Genomic DNA, 24,702 nt, shown 5'->3' on the forward strand with positions numbered 1-24,702 from the left:
CCTTTACATGCATAATTGTAAAAGCAATATCAGTGAGACACAAATGGCACCTTAATTGTGGAATCACCTATGTAGCGACTCTTTTGGAAAGTCCCTTTAATCAACCTTGCTGTTGTTGGAGTACATTACAAACGAGAGGCAACACCATGTCTTACTTGCGTTCTTGTAAATGGTGCTTCCTGTTTAGAAATGGTGGGGCAAAATATAGTCCTCAAAATACAGTGGGTGGGGCCTCACCTTGCAGCATAAAATATTAGCTACTGCTAAAGCAACTAATAAGTTCAAGATTTTTTCACTGTCCAAGTCACATGACTGAGTACTAAAGAGCAAAGCATTTCACTACTGAAGAAAAGGCTGAAGACAAAAAAACCTGGTTTAACACCAAAAATATGTATGCGGGCTACAAATTATATTTGTAAATTACATATGTCTCACCCTAAATAGACATATATTTTAATTACATTTCGAGGAATCAAATATCATCAACTAGCCCATTAGTGAGTGCTATCTAAGCTAGTTTCGTTTACCATTGATTTATTCACTAGTTTCAGGTGACCAGATTTCTTAAATGAAAACCATGGACATTTCCAGTTCAGTGCTCAATATATAATTAAAATATGTTGTTATCTTTTAAATAGTTCCAGTTCATGTATTTTGACCATGGTAACTTTTGCACTGTGGTGAAACTGGGTATTGACAAAGTAACCCATGTCAGAAAATCATATAGGCCTAGTAGCCTACCATGGTAAGTGAAGCTATGGTAAACTATAGAACACTCAACAAAGAAAATCAGCATGCATGGGAATCAATTACAATAGGCCTATAAAAGATTTATGTTCCTTGCTTACCGCTTGCAGATTTATCGCTCGTTGCTTTTTAGAAATAGAGTCACTAACTAAGTAAAAAGGGTCTCAAAAGTCACTAGTGGCTTAGGCAGTGTGAGGCAAGGATACACAAAAAGATTCAGTTTTTGAGCCCATAATTCATATTCATATTAACTAATTTGGCAGCAAAAAGAGGCCTGTGGCTACAGAAAAAAAGACCTGTGGCTATAAAAAAAGACCCGTGGCTATAGCTTAATAGGCAGACCCTAAACACATGCTTGGGCTAGCTTCCGTTCTGGAGAGACAGAGGCGGCTGCTATCAACATATGCCACATGTAATATATGGATTGCTGAAAAAGTCACGCAGTTTAAAAAATGAAGCACTATTTGTAGACCGCTGATTAGTATAGGCATACAAGTTAAATAGGTAGAGGTCAAGTAGAAGCTACCTATCACCTGGTAGCACGATTTGAGTCCCATAACCCCACCCCTGCTTTTAATCCGTGTCTTGATGGTGGTGATGTTGTGGATTCACTTGACACTTGCTAGCTACCTTCTGGTCGAGTTTTAGACAGTAATATTCTCTAAAACTAGACATCGAAACGGTAGAAGTAGTCAGTAGATAGCAGCAGCTAGCCCCCTCTGTTGGACAAAACAAGAAAACGCGAGACGTCTGCCCGTCTGCTCTGCTGTCAGGTCTTTTTTTAAAGACTTTCCGGTGTGTTTTTAATTAACAGTTAAAACGGGGACATTTCACAGTCCCAGCCGGGGACTGTCTCCAGAAAACGGTCACATTAAGTTAACTAGCTAGCTAGCTAGGCTAACGTGGTTAAAGAAAATGTAAATATGACTTCTAGGCTTCAGCTGCACTCACCTTGCAGGAAAAATCACTTTACGGAAGCATACGTTGGTATTCTTCATTTTCAATTCATTTTTGTTTTTTTTCTTATGTTTATCTCAAACGATGTTTTAACGAAACGCTCTACAAACTCATTGTTGAAATTCGAATGAAAACAACCTACTCACGTGCTTGCATCTGATATCAGATTTAAAATTCCACTATATGTTTCACACACTGGGACTTACCATTAAACATGTTAAATATTTTGTGCCATAAATTTTACTCCATTGTGAAATACTTTTTTAGTGCAAAATACGAACCTTATCGTCTTCGTGTATTTTATTAGAGGGAAAATTGACAAAGAAGAATCTAAACCCGCTCTAATGTGCAGTGGTTGTTTATCAATGGCAGCCTGTTTGCTTTGGCTCGCAGTGAACATGAATGGGAGTTGGAGATGAATGGAGGCAGCCCAGTGGAAACTAGTGAGAATTCTGTCATGGCTCCTTCGGCTCTGCGGCGCAGGGAGCTGTCCGAGGTGCTGAACTGTAGTTTCCAGTTTCCGCCACAGCCGTGTGCATTTTTTGTGAGCGGGCTTCAAATGATAGGCCTTTACCGCCGAGTCATGTCATTAAATAATGGGAAATTACTATATGGCAGGTTGATGTAGGCTACTATAATGGTCTGTATCTCATTTCTCAACTTCACTTGTCTATGTTTGCATCTCTTTGCTTCCGTTAGCCAGACAGTTTACTGAGTCGCAGCGTTCCTTACAGCCATAGTGAGTATTTGGTGCTGCAGCTCACAACTGAATATATACGCACCCGATGTAATCTGCGGGATTATATTGGATTATATGAATGCGACGTGCACTGGGTGTCATCGACGGTGTGATCTGCTGCTGGCGATGGTCAGAAGGGAACGCGGCAGGTAGAGTAAGAGGAAAGAGGCAGGGAGGAAGTGATTGAGAGAGAGAGAGAGAGAGAGAGAGAGAGAGAGAGAGGGAGGAAGGGAGAGGAAGGGAGGGAGTGTGAGGGAGGGAGGATGCTGCCGCTGCTGCCAGCGGAAAATGGCCGCTGCAACCTCGAGCCCATCCTGATACACCGAAATGATAGAAAGGTGGACAGAGAAAAGATAAGATAATGAGAGCCGCGAGCACGACTGAGAGAGAGTGAGTGAGTGTGTGTGTGTATGTGTGTGTGTGTGTGTGTGCGCGCGAGAGAGAGTGTGTTTGTGTGTGTGTGTGTGTGTGTGTGTGTGTGTTTGAGTGAGTGAGCGCGCGCGCGTGTGTTCTGGTGAGAAGGGAAATAAAAAAGCCAGGAGACCGGGGGGCAGCCAGCTCGAAGCGGCGACTAACACTGAGCCATGGAGGGCGAGTAAGTCCTTACATTTTTTTTATTTGAGCGAACGATAGAGCGGACCAAAGCGATGGTCTCTGTGAAACGGATTCATTTGTGCTGCCTCTAATGGACTGTAAGGCGGTCATACGAGCACTGAAGGCGCCTACAACTGATGTAGTTGGTGTAAAAAACACCATTACGTAGCTGTAGCTATCAACAGTGTGCACCCTCTTCATCATACATCCACAAGAACACATTTTTTGGAATACGCGAAAATAATTAGTGTTCATGTGAGACACAGTGTTCAAAAACCTCGTAACGTTCGATGTTTAATACCGTATCAAAGACGAAGAGGTTGCCAGTATTGCTTTTTTTACTTTCAGAATACGCAGCACGTTTTCGTCTCGGAGATCAGCGGCGAATTCGTGAAGCAACGAAATATGTCAGGGAATGTGAAAATGTGTTGGAGGGGGGGAAAATGAACAAAATATGGCGTGTTTTCGGCCACCATCGCCTTTCGAATCCCATTTGCGGACGGAGGCTGATGCAAAGGCAAAGGGGGCGATCGCCTGGCGATTTTTTATCAACGCGTCTCGAGTTTCATTATGATTTTTAAAGCCAAACTTTATGAATGAAATGTGATTTTTTTTTCCTCCCTCACCCTCTTCCTCAACCCCCTCCTTTTCTTCCTTTTCTCATGGCCCGGCGCCCCGCCGCCCCGCCGCCCCGCTTGAGCTCGCTTCCTCCATCTCTCCTTGCACCCACTCATCTTTCCTTTTCTTCACGATTGTGGTTTTCGGCCCCGCGGATACAGCAGATCCGTTTTGAATTGGCCACTTTTTTATTGTATTTCATTCATAAAACAAGCGGCTGCCGAGCTGCTGAGCACGGATGTACGCTGATGAGAGGCGGAGAGAGAGAGAGAGAGAGAGAGAGAGAGAGAGAGAGAGAGAGAGAGAGAGCGAGAGAGAGAGAGAAAAGAACGCAATGTCTCAAAATAAACTGGCAGCGGATGATACTGATGAACCTCAGGATCGAATCTAGACAGGATTCGTCGTGTTTATTTTAACATCTGTTTTTATCAGTGGGCCTGTCGGTCTGGAGGAAGGAGCTAGGCTCCATCGTGGCTCCTCTGGCTTAGACATCAACGGGCCTCATATGGCGAATGGGCGCGTTCATTGATATCTCTGGGAGAGAAACCCTCACTAGCTAACCACCCCGCCTCCGACCACCACCATCACCATCACCCCTCAGGCTGTCTCCATAATTTGTCGCCTCTTCAAGTGCCATTTCCTAGTTGTCATTGGCATATTCCGTGTTTCTGCCTTAGCACGAAACGTGTCTGCTTTGGCCTGCATGTTAACACGTCAGTTCGCTACGTGCCAGCTCGAGCCCCCATGTAACAGCGACGATGGCTGGACATAAGTTAGTCCCTGCATGAAAAGCGAGATTACATTTACCTCGGCCACGTGACCGTCCATTAAAAACCCGCGTTGCTTCCTGTCATTGATATAATCGTGTCTCACCGGCTGTGCTTTCGGGGTAAAACTGAGGGTAGAATCGACACGAACGCACAACGCTCGTGCTGGACGTCCACGATTTTTCAGCACGAGAAAACGGTTTATCATCTTGCTCGTGTCTGTTGTACTGTAACACTAAAGGACGCCCTGTAGTGAAGAAAACATTGATAAAGCTCATAAGAGAACTTCGTTTTTAATGCAGTATGTGTACACGTTTATTGGCAAGATTGGTTCTCTCTCTTCTTATTATTCTTGTTTTTAGCTGCTGCCTTTTTCGTTGGTTTTCCGTCTGTTATTTGGACGTTTGGCAGCGTTCATATGTGTGTGAGAGAATAATACGCATGCAGTTGGGTGGATAAAGGTGTGGGTGTTGGTGTGTAATGTGTATATATGAAGGGTTTCATTCCAAAATGCACTTTTATGAGTTTTCTTTTGTTTTCATTGTATACATTTTTGGCAGTGGTCTTTAACCCTCCTGTTGTGTTCGTTCCGGCGAACACTCATAGTGTTCCCGGTCACTTTTGACCGGGATCATTTTATTCCATTATAAATCAACAATAATACATATATTATCACCTAATGTTGTGTTAGATCTTTTTATGAACTTCAGCTCTTGTGAACATTGTAAGTTTTGAACTTGTATTTGCTGTTTATGTCCTGCAGGCCTCATTTACCTGAGCTCAGGGGAAAAAACATTATATACATATTATTTTGACTATAACGAATACTAGGATGAAACCTATTGTAGTGTTTGTCACAGAGTACTTCACTGAAATGTTTACCAAAGTCACTTTCTTGAAACCAGTTTTCTAAACTGTGGCACAAAATAACAACGTTCGTGTTCCCGGTCAAAATTGACCTGTATGATTTATTTATTGAAAACAAAAGCCCAAATGTACACAGGGAAAATTTAAGAGAAATGCTTGAACCATACACTGTATGAACATATTTACAATTTTCTATTGTACTCTGAAAAGCAGTGCCATAATGTTATCCTTATGTTCCTCAGTTTTGTTCTCTCATGAGCATGTGGGGCAATATACTGTGGTCACTGCATGTTCTTTGCATATACATATACACCGCATCTGTGACACACAAAGCTAGTTTTTTTATCTCTTGGTGCACACAGTTGGCAACTCTTTCTTTTGACTCCTTCTCTGGTTGCTGTGGATGTGCTTGATATGTGCTTGAACTCCATAAAACACACTAATTTTTCTAAAAATATTTCAGATTTGTTTTAGGTGTTCAAATACCATGTGTGAACAAAGTCATGGAGTCATGACAAACAGATGAAATTTACTACACTTTTTAAAGAGGAAACTTGTAAATCGGTCAGATTTGACCGGAACACAACAGGAGGGTTAAACATAAAAGAAAAATCAATGCTACAGTACTGTGCGAAAGTCAGAGTGACAAGGGCCATTAAGTAGAAGTTATTCATTTTTTTTTTTGTATTTCTGAAGAGATTATACATAAGATACTTTTTCAAAACTGGAGCCCAAAAAATTATTAAGATACAGAGAAAATGTGCAAGACCTCGTAGACCACCAAAACCATCTCCATCAAATAGGGAGAAAATCTAGCTCCACTCTTGCTTCACATCTGAAAAAAATCCACAGGTGTTTCTGTTCGTCCTTCCAGTGTGAGAAGAAAAATCAATGATATGGGTCTGAAAGGTTGTATAGCTGTCAAGAAGCTGTTAACAAGAAAAAGGAAATTGACAAAAAAGAGGAAAATTAAAGGAGCTGCTTGTGTTCTCAGAACAAGGGACTGTCCATCACAGAGCCCAGACCTCAACCTCATTGAAAGTTGAACTTGTATTTGAGAAGCAGGAAATGCAACCAAGAAGACTGAACTTTGTAGGCGTGGAATAATATTCCCACTGATTTCTTTGAAAAACTGAAAGCAAGTTTCCCAAAAAGAATGGAAGCTGTGAAAAAGCAAAGAGGGGACAGACTAAATTCTGAAAAAAATGATATTATATTTAGTTATTGAGTTTTCTGTTTAATTTTCTGTGAAATATGTTTTCTGTTTTTTTCCCGATGCAGAAAAATTGAATGATTTGTACTTAATTGCTGTTTTGACTGGAAATTAAATTTATGAAAGGTAGTCTCTGACTTCTGCATTGTACTGTATACTGTGATTAATCCTACCCTAATGAGAGAAATAAAAATGCATTTTTTTTGACAAGGTGCATTATACATCAGCTGCTATTCTTGTTGCAAATGGATATACACTGTTTTGGAATTAAACTCTTCATATGTAGATGGTCAGGTGTGTATTTGTGTTTTTCATGCTTAGCCTGTGTCCTCACACCTCATACCTCCCTACAGTGTGCGTGTCCGAGCAGTGGTGATGACACGTGACGACTCTAGTGGCGGCTGGGTGCCCCTTGGAGGTGGCGGCCTCAGCCATGTTATCATCTGTAAGGGGCGGAGCTCCGAAGGCCGAGGACAGAGGGAGTACGTCATACGTGGAGAGCGACTGCGCGATCGAGCAGTGAGTGTGTGCGTGTGTGTTCATGCCTGTCTCTTGACTGCCCCGCCATTTCCTCAAAAAGCTGCTAAGGACGCTGACCTGTGCCCTCTGTGAGCCAGCAGCTTTGGAGCATCTTTGGTGCCCTCTACCAAACCCCCCTTTCGTGGAACAACACTTACCCTTCTCTCTCTATGCAGCCCGTGCTTGAATGCGCCGTTCAGAAGGGTTTGGTCTACAATAAGGTGAACCCCATCTTCCACCACTGGCGTGTGGAGGAGAGGAAGTTTGGCCTGACCTTCCAGAGTCCAGCTGATGCCATCTCGTTTGAGAAGGGCCTACAAAGTGTCCTTGACAAGCTGGACAGAGGTACTACAGGAGCCCAGAGGCATAAGATAGGATACCTATAGGATTTGTTGATAATTTATGGCCACAGTTCTAACTCCTGGTGTCTTATTGCAGCATCTTGTGTTTGTTATAACCTGTTTCGTTTTAGGATTTTAGATGTTTATCCTATGTAGTCTAATACAATTTCTTACAAGAGAAAATTAAAATGCCTTTGTGTTTCCCCATCATTTCTTTCTTTTAGGATCTGACTCACCTTCTTCCTCCACACCAGAGGAGGGAGACACTGAAGATGATGGTCAAGCAGTGAGTGTTTTTCATCACCTCACCACTTTTATCGCTGATGTATCATCTAACTCAGGCCTGAATCTAATCCACAGAAAAAAAATCAGTCCTTACTCACTTCCCCCACTCCATTCCACCTGGCAAATCCATGATGCAGAGATAAACCTCTTTTTTAAAATCTGATTGAAAGTCTTGGTAGGATTATAAGAAGAAAAGTTAGAAGCACACAGATTAGTACCTCTGAAAACATAATATTATTAAAAAAACAAACTGGACCTACAAGATGTTCAGTGAAGACATGCATGTTTGAGAACTGACATTATGAACGGCCAGTTTAGCCCAGTTTAGATAAAGCAAAAATTTGCACTGGGAACTATGTTTACTTTAAACAAACCTTAAAATTCTTTTTAGCCACTTGTAGTGTAAGCAGCATTTTTTCATGTCTAATAAGGAAGAAGTGTGAAATAAGAAAGCTCTCCCTTCAGATAAGTTAACACTAAAGCTAACATTGGAGCTAATCAAATCAATATTACATGCTGAGGACTCGTCACACAAGGTCTTTCAGCAAACTGTAATCAACTAATATTTATCATTACGCATATGCAAGCACTGCACAGTCCTGTTTAAACTAATTATTAAATTCTTCTTATTATTATTATTAATTATTAAATTAAACCAATCCTGACATCGTACTGTAACATTATTCATTATTAGACGTCATAATAAAATGATTGTTGGCAAATACACAAACTCAGATATAGTTTAGCTTACCTTAGAGTCTGTTACTAGTTTTTCCATAGAGCTGTGAGTCTGCTCATATTTTAATGCAAAATGTTTTCAGCTTCAGGAATGAGATAAAACAGCACCACTCTCCAGATGATCAATTACTGCCACCACCATTTTCCCTGCAGGTTTGTTCTGAGGAGTTTTGTCAGAGTTTTTTTTTTTTTCATTCACAGAGGAAGTAGTGTTTAGAGACAACTGTGATTGGCTGAGAGGCATGCCAATCTTCATAATCAGCTACACTCTTAAAAATAAAGGTTTCTAAAAATCGTTTTGGTTATTTTATTTTCATGAGAATCTTTTAATGGATAGTTCCTTTTTGTAAATGAATTCCACAACAGTGAATGTTTTTTTTTTCTAGAACCATAAGCCAAGAATCATTTAATAACCTCTACATTAGGACCATTTTTAAAAGTGTAGGAGATTAGCCATTAGCAAAGAGTGTTTTAGTTTCGTACTTTACTTTTGATTTTGATTACCATTTTTAGATTGGACAGTTCTCCAACTAACACCGCTCAAAATCATCCTTATTAAAAATCAGTTTTACTTCTGTAGTTATCATTCTAACGGATCCCTCTCACAAAGTGTATGTTTCCTAATCACAGTGTACCTCAGAAAAAAAACAACTACATCTCCTCTTTGAAAGTACATGTTTGCTTTTATTTAACAGTATGTATGTTCTTCTAGATTTTAGCATCAGTCTACAGTGATTTGTAGTCATGTACCCATCATACAACAGCATCTGCATGTTAGTCCATGAGCATCTATTAGCAATTACAAATGACGAAATAGAAAGGAAGAATCTAGAAGGAGCACACCATGGCTTGGAACATCACAAAGGCAGCATATTGTACTCAGTGGCAGTGGATATTTGACCAGTGTTTGCAGAAAGAACTTTTTTTTACTTTGTGATTTTACAGCTGCTGTACCATGTTTTGATCTCCAAAAGTGTGTAGACACCTGCTCATGCAATGTTTCTTTAGAAATCAAGGGTATTAGAAGGACATTTGCTCACATTTGCTGTAGTAATAACCTTTATTTCTACTAAGGCTATACACTAGATGCTGGAACATTGCGGTGAGAATTTGTTTGTATTCACTCACAAGAGCATTAGTTAGGCCAGGCACCAATGTTGGATCACAGATGGCATTTCAACTCACCCCAAAGGTATTTGATGGTGCTCTGTTACTCCAGAGAACACAATTCTCACATATCCCTCTATCTCGATGTTCTCTCTATCTTAAAGTTCTCAAACTGGTCCTCAGATGGTCCAAATTTTTCCTAGATTTACCACTCTCAACACACGGGAATAGAGAAAAAATGTGGACTATCTGGTGGCCTTAAGAACTGATTTGAAATCCGCTGCTCTAGCTATTGTGGCTTTGAGCATGATAATCTCAGGCCTATGTTAGCTGCTCCAGAGTGTCCCATTCTATTGGCAGTGCTTTTCCTTTGAGATTATACAAGCTGTAAATGCACAATTGAATGGATACGTTTGGACATACAGTGTACACTGAGATACATAATCAAGTATAGGTGCAGTCACTTACATTATTTGTCAGTAAGAGGCTATTTGGAATAAGGATTTTTTCAGCCATTGTTGCCATTTGTCTGAGCTCAACAGAGCTGCATAACATTAGCCTTTCTGTAGCTAGACTTTCTGTGTCATGTGAGGGCACCTTGATAGCAGTAGCACTAGCCGGTTCTGCATGTTTGATGACTTGCAGTCTGTCTCAGTCTCACACAGGCAGTGAGTCGTCCTCCAACAGCAGAAAGGAGATGTTACCTAAGCCCATCACCATAGTGACCAGCGAGTCCTCCTCCACCTGCTTTGTGCGTTCCGCTGCAGAAGAGTTTGGATATGGGGCAGGGCATGCTGTCACTACTCAGACCCCTGCCCAGGTAAAGCCCTCTTCACCTGTCTATCAGAGTGTGATTCTCCAATTGAGAGCAACACCACAGGCAGAATGATAGATAGCGGCTTTGCATACTAAATTTTTCCACCATTAATTTTAATGGTAGCTAAAGCTGTTCAGCAGGACCAGGGCACCAGGTGATCATTTTTGCTGAAAACTATACCTGTGTGGATATGTACTTATAATACTTATTCTTCCTACCTTCTTTCCATCTCTTGCTTGTGACCAGATCCACACGCGGCCTACCCAGCATCAGCTCTCTCAAGTGACGGCTGTGTTGAATCCTCCGGCCCCTCCTCCCCCTCCTCCTGCTCCCCCAACCCCTCCACTGGTGCCCCCTGCCTCCTCTCCCCTGTCCCCTCTCTCCCCTACTATATCCTTGCTGGAGGAAGGTGACCTGCGCAATCTTGACCCTTGCAAGGACTTATGGGGCTCCCGGGGTTACGAGGACTACCGGCGTGCTGGAGCCACGCGGACCAAGGTTGGAGGTCTGACAGGGGGTGTAGTTGTGGGAGGCGGTCCTGACAAATCGGAGCTGTGCGTGGTGCGCTTTGAAAAAGAGCTGGCAGGTGTGGGCATCACAGGCTGCGAGGTCACCGTCATGCTGGACACCAAAGGTTCTCAGCATCACTCCTCTTCGCCCACATGTATGCCTAATGCTGTGCCTGGCTCGTCTTCTGCTGGCGGCTCACCGCAGGAGACGGGCAAAGGCTCACCTTCGCCGTGCTGCATCCATACCTCGCTTGCTACACCTCGCTCTCGGACTCGCAAGAGAGGGGGTGGCGGAGGGGCCAGTGGGGGTGGAGACGCCATCTCACCCGATGACGACAGCCCATGCCCACAGGGCTCGTCTTCGTGCTCATCTCGCTGCGTGTACTGCCGCTCGGTCTTCAGCGCCTCAGAAAACGGGCGCGGCCGCTGCCGGGACGCTCCGGACCCAGCCCTGCACTGCCTGCGCCAGTGGACGTGCGTGTGGTGCGCTGAGAGCCTGCTCTACCACTGCATGTCGGACTCGGAGGGCGAGTTCTGGGAGCCATGCTCGTGTGAGGACTCACTGGGCCGCCGGCCACACCCGCTCTGCTGCGCCCGCTGGATGGCACTACTGGCGCTGTCACTTTTTGTGCCCTGCATGTGCTGCTACCTGCCCCTGCGCGCATGCCTGCGCTGCGGGGAAAGATGCGGCTGCTGCGGTGGAAAGCACAAGGCTGTGCGGTGAGACCTGGCTGGGGGAGGGAGGGAGGGAGGCTGGGGCAGGGTGGGCGTGGGTGGCCAAGGATGAGTCTTGTGGAGTTTTTTGGGGGGTTAAGGTGATTGTGATGGGGTGGGAGAGGGAAGGGAGCACAGAGATATTGTTGTCATTTTGAGGAACAGCTGTAGAGCCAGATCTCATACACTTTCATGATAAAAAAAAATCCCCTCCTCCCCCCACGATCCTCTGCTGCATTCCGCCCGTACCCTTCTTTACCTGGACCCTTGTTGTTGGTGCCAGCGGGTGATGAGCTAGCAGTCACCATGCTCTTCAGAGAGGCAGGCGCAGGAGAACTGTTCCCACTTCCAGCCTATCTGAGCTTTGACTGGCTGGTGTGAGGGCTCGGAGGTGAAGCATTGAGGGGAACACTGACATAAAGTGTTTCAATTGTTAGTTTTTTATTTAGGAAGAAAATACAAGGAAAAAATACAAATGATGTTTATAAGTATAATTATAATTTTTATTAGTATATCTTATTTTACTTGAAATATTGAAAGGTTTTTGATAATTTTTGGATTTATTAATTTAATGAACACACTCCCCTTTTACCTCTAATTTACTGAGTTTTACCTCAACGTTCTGAAGAGTGAGACAGTGAGAGAGCAAGAAAGATGAAGGTTAGAGAGAAAAAAGAAATGAGTAAAGAGACATTTAAAAAAGACGGTGCTGTGATCTGGAGTTGTCTTTGGAGTAGTTTCGTAAAGCGTCATGTAAGAGCACATTGTTTCGGAGGAATTTTTGTGTGCATTTCACTTTTTTTGGAGACAAAGGGTGAAGATACACAAATGTAGTTTTGTCAAATGCTTCAAGACAGTTTCATCAAAATTATTTTTGTACACAGACACATGCTCACTGTTCTAGAAACAATCCAGTTGGATCTTATTTAACTGTCAGCAGCCAAGTTTCCATGTGTTGAAACTTCGAACCAAAAAAAAAATACAGGAGAATGTCCAGACAGATAAATGGTAACAATTACTTAACAAGTACCAACATCCGTCTCACAGCACAGTCAGCAATGCACTGAAAGATTATATTTTATAAAAAGCCTGTTGGGATTTTGATCACAGGGACGCATGAAATTAAATTAAATTAGGCTGACGATGAGAACAATAAAGATTACTGGAAAAGTGGAAGTGCAAACACTTTCGTGTGTAGGACACGTTTACCCCCTTATACTGGCATTTAAAAAGATCTGATTGATTTGTCACTGTAATCTGTTCCAAAGTGACCCTGATCGTAGACTGTATTCATATTAATACATGACTGGGATTTTATAAAGGATGTTACTGTGAAGAGTTGCCAGGTATATCTTGGTCTTTTTGCAGCTGAATACAGTGATTAAAAGATGTACAATTTTAGAATGCTTTTAGTAGTGAAGAATCCACATAAATCAGATCAAGTGCTGCCTGGGATCATAGATTGGACCTCAAACCTACTGTATATGTGAGAGAACATGGCTTTAAAACATTATTCTCTCAAAGCTGCTATTTTAACCCCCTACAACTCATTCATACCTCTGCTTCTCATGATTAGAATCAGACAAAGCCAGCTTCTAGACGACCGTGCCTCTGAGCCAAGTCAAAGAGAGAAAATCAATGTGATGCAAGCACATCTGTGGTGGGCAAGTTTTCTGATGTAACATGAAAACTAAATGTTTTGTTAACTTCTGACTGGAGACACTTAAATGAAGGAAGGTTCTTAAAGTGTGATGGATTAGGGGAAAAGCATACAAAGATTTGAAATCATGTGACCACATACTGACCCTTTTTCCTGTCCAAGTGTGAGACCATCACTAGCCTCACTGGAATCCAGTCCTTGAGACACATCAAATTCCTACATGAGTTCACCCACAAAGGCCCCATCCGTACATCTTAATAAATGTGCCTTTTTATTTGATTAATCAATAACATATAATTTTCAAGTAACTATGTACCTGAATACTTATTTACTTTTTTGGGCCATTTGTTTCAGCCAGTGTGCATATTTTAATATGTATGTATCTATTAGTTTGAAAAGTAATTAATGAGAAAATATTACCTGTTTATTTATTTAATGAGATATTTATTCTGATTCATTATTTATTTTTGGAGACGGGTTTTTATTTTCTGTGCTGTCTTACTTCTCTGACTTTGTGCCAATGTGCTGCTTTGAAAGTGTTACATATCGTGGGTTTGTATCATTAATTAAACCCTCATTCTATATTTTAATGAAACGTTCACCCTCTGGATCATACTTTCTATATTTTTCCTTATGAATGTGTTGCTGGACTGCCAGGTCCCAACAATGAACAAATTACCTCTCTTTATGCATGCTGAGATGCTTCTGAAACATTTTGCATGAATAACAATCAATAATAATCAAGTGGTCTATAATAGTGGTTCGCAAACCAGCCCTTAGAGACCCCTAGATGGTCTACATTTTTGCTCGATCTCAGTTCACAACACAGGGTTAGAGCAAAAATTTGGATTGTCAGGGGGTCCCTGAGGACCAGTTTGAGAAGCACTGCTCTATGGAACTGCAAAAGCTGGTCAGAATCCTTTCAAGCAATAGCAAAGCCCAATATTCTTGTCATGTTTTTGGCCTTTGCTGAACAAAAGCTTTTCTCCAAAAATGTAATTATAGACATCGTCATCGTGACTGAACACCTGCATATTCGTGGAGCAGAAGTCTTGTCTGATAACCCACCTTCAGCAGAACTTTTAAAAAATGACTCACCGGCTCTCATCTTGAGTTACTCATTAGCAACACCTGCTGGAAAAATATCCACTCCGAATTTTTAACTGTAGTAAAAGATGTCATTCAGATTTTGTCCACAAGAAGGCATCCATAGGAAAAAGCTTCCCAAAACATTTTATTTGTTTCTGATGTAAAAATGCAAATGATCTCCATAGAAGTATTTTATTATTACAGAAATATCCAGGTCAATTTGGAAAAAATGAACCATCAGCAGTTCATGACGACTCCAAGCCTTCGTTACAAATTAAAGTTTTTTTCTTCCACCAGAAAACTCCATTTGGCTATAAATAATTCAGTTTAGTAAAGAGTACAGAGTAGAGCAGAGTTCAGGACAGGTGCTGGCGCTTGTGTCTGAGTATCTCTGTGGAGGTGAGGGTCAGGTCTTTGTCACAGATATCACAATGGTACAGCCTAGTCAGACTAGAAGAGGACACAGACTTAACCGTTTCAGGGTCTGTAAAAGCAGATAAAAACGGATGAATAATCCCAGAACAAAGGCTAGTTAAATACTGTGGGCCTCAGTGGCTTCAACACAGTCACCACTGAGAGTCCAACCAGAGAATCCAAATTCTATTTAATATGGTACAGTAAGACAAATATCTATCAAATATCCAGCAATTTTATAGTAAATGTGTCTGTTTTGCCTCATTCATGCATCCTTGTGTCTTACCGTCCTCAGGCAGCTGTTCTTCTGCAGACCTGCAGGTGGCCTCATGTTGCATGCGCTCCAATGGTGTCAGGGGCAAGTGCAGGTCACAATGAGGGCAGCTCCAAAACATCCGTAAGCATTCACTGTACAGGTCTTTGGAGTCCTACGTAGCACACACACAGAGAACAAAGAAAAAGAAAAAAAAATTATTCAAGCCTGGCTTAAGCATACTGTTTCTGTGATATGAAAACCTTGTAAACCCAGTTGTGTATACCACTTAAAAGTGCCAGCCTTTCTCAGTGTGCAATTTTACAAGTATAATTTACTTCAACTTTAACATTAACTTTAACTTACACGTTTTCCTTTTCTTTTAAACTTCCATTTTCAAAGACACAAGGTTTTATTACAACTGCAAAGATATGCTACTTAGGGGTAGCAAATATGGCAACTAATAACATCACTACTCTGCCAAAGCTGTTTCCAGGATACTAAATGAAATTTCAAAGGGGGATGCGATTTGAAGTCTCTGCATGTAAATGAAATTTTCAGAATTTATAAGGCAACCATTTTATGAAATGTTACATGTCTTTAAATAATGCTTAAACCCAACTACTGAACAAAGATAAGCTGAAATAACCACTGGGAGACCAAAGGTACTTTACAAAAACTTCACAAATTTGATACTAGAATGGTCCATTAACTAGATCAGAATTATTTTGTTATGTGCAACTTGGTAACTTTTCTTGTTATTACAGCTGATAATAAATTGGTTTCATAATTGTGTTAGTGACTGACACCCAGTATGATTTCCTCCTTTGTATTTTTCTTTATTACTTTGATCAGTAATTTGATTCACTACTGAAATGAGTACCTTTAATGCTTACACAACCTCATCACAAAGACTTGCACTCACTGACATTTCTTTTGGCAAGCCAATTAGGCCTCTTTATTCACATCAGAGGTCATTTTAAAACAATCAATTAGAGACTTAAGAGACTTCAGCTATACTTAACTATATCAGATTTTTAGTGTGTCAAACGTTTGCATACATCAAGTGGATTGTCTGTTTAAGATGTCTGGAAGATTCCAATGACTGCTGTAATTACAACAAAGAAACAGTTTAAGGAGTTGGAAGCATGTTGGAAGTAACAAAGTATTTACAAACGCAATTCCAAAAATTACCAATGCCAATAAAAAACAAAAAGCATTGATTAGCAAATTCTGTTTGACCTGTATTAAACCTAAAACCGTACAAAAACGCAATACTTAAATGTTTTACCTTACAAACTCCCCCTTTTTTTGTTAAAATATGCACATATATGGGGCCTTCATCTTAATATTTTGCACTTCATAATGTGCCACACGGTTTCAGTAGGAGGCAGGCAGGCAGTCTAGCACCCAAACTCTCTGATTATGCAGCCATGCTGTTGTAACACATCCAGAATGTGGCTTCCTGTTTTGGCCTGATGTTGAAATAAGCATGGACATCCCTAAAAAAGACAGCATCTAAAAGCCAGGATTAGGGATGCATTGATACTGTTTTTTTCCAAGTACAAGTACGAATATGAGTACATATTTTTTAGCACTCGCTGATACAGAGTCTGATACCATACTGAGTAACCTACTTAGAAGTAAGCAGTTGTTAGTGTAAATGAGTGGGTTTTGTTCCATGTCAGAAAAGCACTTCTGTACAGCTGTAGTTTTGCTCCTCATGTCTTTTGACATCAGTCTCTGTAGCTAAGTGACAGCAGGAATCATATCCGAGGAGCTCATGTGTGGAGTTTCTGACTCGCACTGTAAGTTTGAATAGAACATTGTGTACGAACAAAACCTACAATTTATATACTCACACTATGAAAACGGTCCATGATATGTGAAATGCAGCCCTTTCAGACAGCTCTGTCTTTGGACAATTTCAAATAAAACTTTCATTCAAAATACTGAAATACTGAGTACTGAACATAGAGACACTGTGCAACGCTGCAAACACTGTGCATTGAAGCTAAAACCAGGCGGTGTTGCACCCGGTACAACAATACAGTCTCTATACAGCCTATTTTGCAAAAAAAATAAAAATAAAAAATACAGCCTATTTTACCAAGAAAAACAAAAAAAAAACCAAACAACAACAACAAAAAAAAACAGTATTAACTTTCATACCTGGCTATTCTATTCAGTCAAACAGATTAAAGTCATCAAATATGGAGTTTGGTAGCAAATGTCAAATTTTCTCATCTCCATTTAGTTGACCAATGTGTCTGCATCAATATTAGGGTTAGGGGTGGGAATCTCTAGGCACCTCATGATTCAATTTAATTATGATTCAGAGGGCTGTGATGCAATTCTAAAACGATTATCGATGCATCTTGATGCATCTTTTTTCTATACAGGATTTCTTTTTTTCTCACTGTGAGGACTTGGTACTTTTAAAGCACAGTATTTGTAATGATCCATAATGAATTTATTTCCAATATCTTCTATTAATAAAACAAACGGAAGTGATGAGGCAAGTCAACTGGAAGGCTCCCATTCACTGCTCTTGTTTGGAGCACATGAGATGCTAGCAGTCACTCATCTGTGATAAAATGCGCAGTTACGGTGAACAAAGATCCTGTGGCAAAGGATGTCCAAGCATCACGCTACAGCTATTCTACCCGTTTTCTTCAGTGATTCCATAACTTCAGTTTTGGTCTCATTGTAGAGTGTGAGGATCGCTGTATTAGCAAAATATCTTCCAGACGGGACGCTGTATCTCGGCTCCAAAATGTGCAACATAAAGTGAAAGCCCTTGTTCTCAAAGACTGAGTACGGATGCAAATCCTTGGCAATAAAAGTTGCGATGGAGTTTGTAGTTCGTTTCGTCCTTTCCAAGACACAACTTGGCGGCATGGTTTCCTCCGGGTTCTCTGGTTTCCTCCCACAGTCCAAAGACATGCAGTCAGGCCAACTGGACATGCTAAATTGCCCCTAGGTGTGAATGTGTATGTCTGCCCTGCAATAGACTGGCAACCTGTCCAGGGTGTACCCTGCCTTTCGCCCAATGACAGCTGGGATAGGCTCCAGCACCCCACCATGACCCAAAAGGATAAGCAGTTTAGATGATGTGTGTGTGTGTGACACAACTTGCATATGGTGTGGCTCCTGTTTTTTTTTCCCTTCCCTTCTTTTTTCCCTTCAACTTCATAGAAGCCAAAGTGCTTCCATACGCTAGCTCAGGGGTCGGCAACATGCAGCTCTTTTACTGCCCTGGTGCAGCCCCACAGCAGAATTAGATTTTTAGGTAAAAATAATCCTCCTTTGCAGTAAAATAAAGCTATGCTGATTGTTCTAACACTGTTTTAACAATAGATGGTCTTAAATGCTGCTAATTCACCTCCCTGTAACTCTGCAGCAGACAACATTCTCGCCTAGCTATAGTAGCTAACGAAAATAGAAAGATAAACATCGATAATTTAGAGACGAATGGACTTATTTGCATTTATAAGCACTTAGTCTGTTGGAAGTTTAGTCTGCAACGAGAAACTGTCAAACACTAAAAAGTCGCAAAGCTGAAGTCAGCTTCTTGTACGAATAGTCCCGTTCCACCTTAAATGGGGCAGCAGTTACATTCTGGCACCTCAGGCACCATTTAAGGTGGAATAAGAAAATTTGAACAAGAAGCTGGCAAATGAGAAGCTGACTTCAGCCTAATAAAAAGTCAAACGTTGAGAGACATTTTACAAGAAACTATTCTACTTTTCAGGAAAAGTTTCCTGCTGGGGATGCGGGAAAAGCGGCAATAAGTCTGCGTTTTCGTTTAGATTGGTTAGCCTATACTAGTACACTAGCACATACTGAGACATATTTACAGCCACAATGGTAAAATGGACATAAAATGTTGTGGCTCCCAAGGTTGTTTGATTTTTGTTGAAAGGACAAATGGCTGTTCTTAACATTGGGGTTTCTGAAGTTTATAAAGTAAAACATTAAATATCTTTTCTATGTTCTGTTATTGTTTAAATACAGGTCAAAGTGGATTTACAAATCACTGCTTTCTGCTTTTCATTGCATTTCACATGCTGTCACAACTTGGAGTTGGGTTTCATTTAGTCAGGTCCACTTCGTAGTCCTACAATTTAAGAACGTAGTCTATCTGTTTCTCTGCATTATTTGTCAACCCCGCTTTTACCCTGTTCATAAATGTTAAGAACCACAACTGAGCAGGCATTATTTTGGTGGTAGATCATTCTCAGTGCTGCAGTGACACTGACAATGTAGTGGCATGTTAGTTTGTGTGGATGCTGCAGAGTGGATCACATACAGCGGTGTTGCTCGAGTTTTTAAACAATGCAGTGGTACTGCTAAGGACAAAATGGCTCTTCTTAACATTTGGGTTTCCGACCCCGACATAGCTTTTAATGCAGAGGATGCCAGTCGGATTTCTCTCTCATCCATTTGTGTTTGTTATGTGCACACTACAGACTGTCCTGGCGCTGCAATTCTGCACTTCCAGGTTCCGCCTTTTGCGTTCCCTCAACATTGTTATCAATTAAAATTTAGAATATCGATTTTTGAAATTTGTGAATCGATTTAGAATCGTCCACGTCTGCGTCGCGATGCATCTAAGAATTTATTTTTTCCCCCCACCCCTATTTGGGGTATTAGGGAAGCGGTTGTGATTAGGTGTTTAAAACGGGCTAAAATCACACTGTGTAGGTTTGGTGGGAATATACCCAAGCGGAATGTTTAAAGTGACTGATGGCTATGTGTCTGACTGTCATATAGTCAGTAACACTGCTCTGTGTGAGCAGAGCCTCCTTCACTGCGTTTGTTCAATAGCGCAGCAGTATACACTCAGCTTACGCCACATGGTATCAGAATGTTGGTATCGGTGAATTTTTAGGAGTATGAGTAAATCAGCACAGTATCGCCCTGATACCCAATGCCAGTATCGATATCGATGCATCCCTAGCTAGCATATTGATGTTGTTGGAAGAAAACCTCGTATCTCCAAAATGATAACTTTACAGGAAAAGGAAAAAACCTACTTTACGTTTAATATAAGTCAATGGAACCAGACTTTCAAAGTCATTTCTTTTAGCCCATTCATCATGAAATTTGCAAACAATGTAAAGGGCAACAGGTATTTTCAACTTATGTTAACAACTTCAAAAAACGTAAAAAATTGAGATACAAGGTTTTCTTCTGACAACAGCGATATGTTGCTCCAGAATGTGTATATATCTTTTAGCTCAATAGTGCTTTCACAAAAGCGCCAGTAATAATACCCACTAACTAACCCCCCATAACATGACAGATTCTGGCTTTTGAACTTTTCACTGGTAACAATCTGGATCACCCTTAACTACTTTGAATTCAAATCATTGAATTTAGCTGTTCCAATCACTTCCATGGCCACAGGTGTATAAAACCAAGCACCTAGGCATGCAGACTCCTTCTACAAACATTTGTGAAAGAATGGGTCGTTCTCAGGAGCTCAGTGAATTCCAGCGTGGTACCGTGATAGGATGCCACCTGTGCAACAAGTCCAGTCATGAAATTTCCTCACTACTAAATATTCCACAGTCAACTGTCGGTGGTATTATAACAAAGTGGAAGTGATTGGGAATGACAGCAACTCAGCCATGAAGTGGTAGGCCACGTAAAATTCCGGGGTCAGCGGAATGGGTTTCCATGGCCGAGCAGCTGCATTCAAGCCTTACATCAACAAGCACAATACAAAGCGTTGAATGCAGTGGTGTAAAGCATGCCACCTCTGGACTCTAGAGCAGTGGAGACGTGTTCTCTGGAGTGACGAATCAGGCTTCTCCGTCTGGCAGTCCAATGGACGAGTCTGGGTTTGGCGGTTGCCAGGAGAACGGTACTTGTCTGACTGCTTTGTGCCAAGTGTAAAGTTTGGTGGAGGGGGGATTATGGTGTGGGGGTGTTTTTCAGAAGTTGGGCATGGCCCCTTAGTTCCAGTGAAAGGAACTCTTAATGTTTCAGCATACCAAGAGATTTTAGACAATTTCCTGCTCCCAACTTTGTGGGAACAGTTTGGGGATGGCCCCTTCCTGTTCCAACATGATTGCGCACCAGTGCACAAAGCAAGGTCCATAAAGACATGGATGAGCGAGTTTGGTGTGGAAGAACTTGACTGGCCTGCACAGAGTCCTGACCTCAACCCGACAGAGTACCTTTGGGATGAATTAGAGCGGAGACTGCGAGCCAGGCCTTCTCGTCCAACATTAGTGTCTGACCTCACAAATGCGCTTTCTATGCTTTCTCATAAACTATAATACTTTTGAATACTTTTGGCAATATAGTCATTTTTATTTATTTTACACTGTTCCTCATCGTTTCAAATGAATTCCAAAATGAATACAAAATTATCAATGTTACTGTGGCTCTCAACACTTCCTTCAGTCCACTGATGCTCCCCCCCTGTCCTTTCATGACCTAAGATAACAATTCACCATATCCCAATAACAAAATCTCACAAATTTGTTTAAAGTGAGTAGTTCTGTGATTTTTAGTTAATAACATGTATGTAACCATGGAATGCATGCAAGTCCAGTACAATACCAAAGCTAAGCTTATCATTCATGAAAATATTCACTACTGAGGAGACTGTTCAGTCATTCCTCAAGAGTTTACTGAACCTCAGAATAACTGACTAATCACAGTGATTTATCAGTCTACTCAGGCTTTAGCAGGATCCTCAGTGTTTGTAAATGCCATGTGAGTTCTGAGTTGGAGTACGCACTTACATTATGTGCTGATTTTAAAATTTTTACTTAACAAGCGCTGATGGCATTTCTTTGAAAGGTGGTATATATTTTTTTTTATTTATGGGTAAGTATTCTAAAAGTGCAGTGTTTTGAAATAGTATTTACCACATTCCCAATTTCTTCTATTTTTGCATATACTTTAAATATTAGACAAAGATAACCAAAGTGAACACAAAATGCTGTTTTTAAATGATGATTTCCATATTGAAGAGAAAATACTGTTCTGCCCTACCTGGTCCTATGTCAAAAAGTAACTGCCCCCTTAGCTGCTAAATCACTACTGGGACTAAAGGGTTAAATTTCCCTAGCCCCACCCAGGCACAACTGCTGCCAGACCTGTTTAATCTAAACATCACTTAAATAGAATCTGTCTGGCAATGTGAAGCAGGCTTGAAGGTCAAGTATAGATGCAAAACAAAGTCACTGAAATCTACCAGTCTGGAAAGGGTTACAAAGCCACTGCTAAGGCTCTGGGACTCCAGCAAACCATTATCCATAAATACAGAAAACTTGGACTTGTGGTGAACCTTCCCAGGTGTGGCCGGCCTATCAAAATTTTACCAAGAGTGCAGGACTCATCCAGGAGAAAGAACTGAAAGAACTCCATCTAAAGAACTGCAGGCTTTACTTGCCTCAGTTAGGGTCAATGTACATTTGCAAAAAATATCTAGATGACCCCCAAGACTTTTGGGATAATATTCTGTGGACTGATGAGTCAAAGGTGGGACTTTTTGAAAGACATAGGTCCCGTTACATCTGGCATAAAGCTAACATTACATTCCACCATAAGAACATTATATCAGCAGTCAAACGTGGTGATGGGTAGAGTGATAGTCTGGGGTTACTTTGCTTCCACAAGACCTGTATAACTTGTCACAATTGATGGAAGCATGAATTCTGCTCTCTGTCAGAAAATCCTGAAGGAGAATGTCTGCCTGTCATTGTGACCTAAAGCTCGAAAACCCTCCAATGTAGCCAATTAAAACAATTCTGCAAAGCTGTGGTCCAAATTGGTAGTTATATTTAAGGCTTAGATGTGCATATTTTTTCCTCTGCAGTTGGCTGCTAGCATATACAGCAAACACCAAGTCAATTAATGAGCCTTAAAGATATACTTTATCAATCACATCTGTACATGCATGCTTCTTCATAAAGCGAAAACATTACTCACACAGAGACAGTTGTATGTGAAGTAATTTGTCACACGCAGGCCTCCTTTAACTGGATCCGGTTCAGCACTCATTCCAGGAAACAGCTGCGGCAAAGAAAGCTCCGCGTGCAGCTGGGGTCCGATGTACAGGTTCTGAGACTGGAGTGCGGTCAGCCGTCTCAGACTATAACTCACCTGACCAGAGAAGTATGCATTAACTATTTATTTTGACTTTCAGTTTATGACATCAAAGGAAGAAGAAACTGTGAGAATGCAGTAGAAATGCTTACAAGATTGGTTGCCAAACTTTTAAAAGATTTGTAAAAGGTGTGTACAGTGCTTTAATTGAATTCTCATTTCTATTCATCTTACTTAATTTCATTAATACTTGTGTTAAATACAAATCACAGTCATTTTCCAAACCTGTTGTTTCCTCTTGACCTTTAGCCTCTAGCTGCATTCTTACTTTTCTCTTCTGCTGAACACCAATCCTTTTGTTTACCTTGTCAACGTACTATATATGTTGTAATTTTTGTTGTTTTGGCTTGCTCCAAAATGTTGTATCACTAACTTTGTAAGCAACCTACAGCTTGAAAAGAGGCAAAATATGCAAAATAAATAAAACATATCACTATTATTAACTGATGTAATCACATGATCCAGTACCTCAGTATAGACTAGAAAGCGTACAAGTCCATCAGCGAGTTTCTCCAGTTCACGCCGGGATAGTTTAGGCCCTGTGAACCCCAGGCCTGTGGTGGAACCTGGACCTGCATGGACCAGCTGAGCCTGGAGCAGCCTTTCCCACTCACCCCTGAGTGTCAATGCAGAAGAAAGCGCTCTCAAAGCAGCCTCGCCATCACTCACACTCAGCTCCAGCCAGCCATCCACAACCAGCCGTGAGCAATCTGCATTGCTGTCAACGGAGTTCGCTACTAGCAGCAAGGTCTGGAGAGGTGAGGAAATGGTAAAAAGATGTACTAAGGAGTAGTGGGGATTAAATAATCTATTGAGGGTTAAAAATAAGTGATTCTATGGATTAGCTATTCATTTAGTGATTCATTACTACCGTCCTATAGTCATTATACTAACTTGCAGGGCTGGGACGCGTACACAGTTGGACACATAGGGCTTGTTGGTTTCCAGCAGAGTTACAAAAGCCAGCAACTGATGCCTATTACTCTGACCTTTATCAGCACCTAGAGAGAAGAGAGAAATGTAATGGGAAGGAGCGCAAGTGAAGTGAACTGGTGAACTGTAGTGTAGACATTGACATTTTTTATCATTGAATGTGGAATGCTTAAAAGGAGTGCATACCAAACTCGCTAGACTCATATTCAGGAACATGTAGCACTTCTGGGTCACTGGCAAACCCACTGGTAGGGTGAATAACAACTCCTTGCTTGTTACGAGTGTGAAACACCTAAAATAAAGACAAAGTATATTAGATAGGGATGTAAATTATTAACTGATAAACTGTTAACCAACAAACTAAACAACTGTTCGACCAATGCTAACGGTCCAACATACAGCTTCAGTATACAATTGAATAGGTGGGTTAATGATTCAAGTTGAGGAACATTCTTGAATTGTATGCATAAGGTCGCAATAAATAACTGGTTTGGCTTGATAGGCCTACTAAAAAAATGAAGCGCACTGCTAAGAATAGTGGTGTTTGGTACCGTATCAAAAGCAAACATTCAGAAGCGATAAGACAGACAACCTTTAGTCCATGTTCTCTGAGAGAAAATGTAATGCATGCTGGAGTGAGGAAATCACACATGGGTGCACAATAATTATACAGCAGGATGTGGTGAACAGC

General features: G+C 41.1%; 2 protein-coding genes across 3 annotated transcripts in view; one reads left to right on the forward strand and one right to left on the reverse strand.

The window, feature by feature from the left end:
- Positions 1-2,704: 2,704 nt before the first annotated feature.
- On the forward strand, positions 2,705-12,502 carry spred3 (sprouty related EVH1 domain containing 3). 2 transcript variants are annotated; one of them, XM_036561764.1, is made up of 6 exons: positions 2,705-3,038; positions 6,856-7,021; positions 7,198-7,366; positions 7,587-7,648; positions 10,148-10,312; positions 10,556-12,502. In XM_036561764.1, exons 1-6 carry the CDS (start codon positions 3,028-3,030, stop codon positions 11,540-11,542), a joined length of 1,560 nt encoding a protein of 519 aa, XP_036417657.1. In that variant the 5' UTR covers positions 2,705-3,027; the 3' UTR covers positions 11,543-12,502. The 2 variants fall into 2 exon arrangements, with proteins under 2 accessions (XP_036417657.1, XP_036417658.1); XM_036561765.1 differs by lacking the exons at positions 2,705-3,038; positions 6,856-7,021 and having other exon boundaries at positions 7,208-7,366; positions 10,138-10,312.
- A 1,906-nt stretch (positions 12,503-14,408) lies between these two features.
- The window catches only part of dhx34 (DEAH (Asp-Glu-Ala-His) box polypeptide 34), a 30,855-nt gene continuing 20,561 nt past the window's right edge, over positions 14,409-24,702 (reverse strand). Inside the window, exons 12-17 of the mRNA XM_036561647.1 lie at positions 24,198-24,303; positions 23,973-24,079; positions 23,547-23,828; positions 22,902-23,075; positions 14,982-15,123; positions 14,409-14,765 (exon numbers count right to left, since the gene is read on the reverse strand). Of these exons, the coding sequence (XP_036417540.1) occupies positions 14,638-14,765; positions 14,982-15,123; positions 22,902-23,075; positions 23,547-23,828; positions 23,973-24,079; positions 24,198-24,303 (939 nt within the window). The 3' untranslated portion in view covers positions 14,409-14,637. The remainder of the gene's footprint in view (positions 14,766-14,981; positions 15,124-22,901; positions 23,076-23,546; positions 23,829-23,972; positions 24,080-24,197; positions 24,304-24,702) is intronic.

The sequence above is a fragment of the Colossoma macropomum genome, unplaced genomic scaffold, assembly GCF_904425465.1.
Source record: "Colossoma macropomum unplaced genomic scaffold, Colossoma_macropomum, whole genome shotgun sequence".
NCBI classification, from domain to species: domain Eukaryota; kingdom Metazoa; phylum Chordata; class Actinopteri; order Characiformes; family Serrasalmidae; genus Colossoma; species Colossoma macropomum.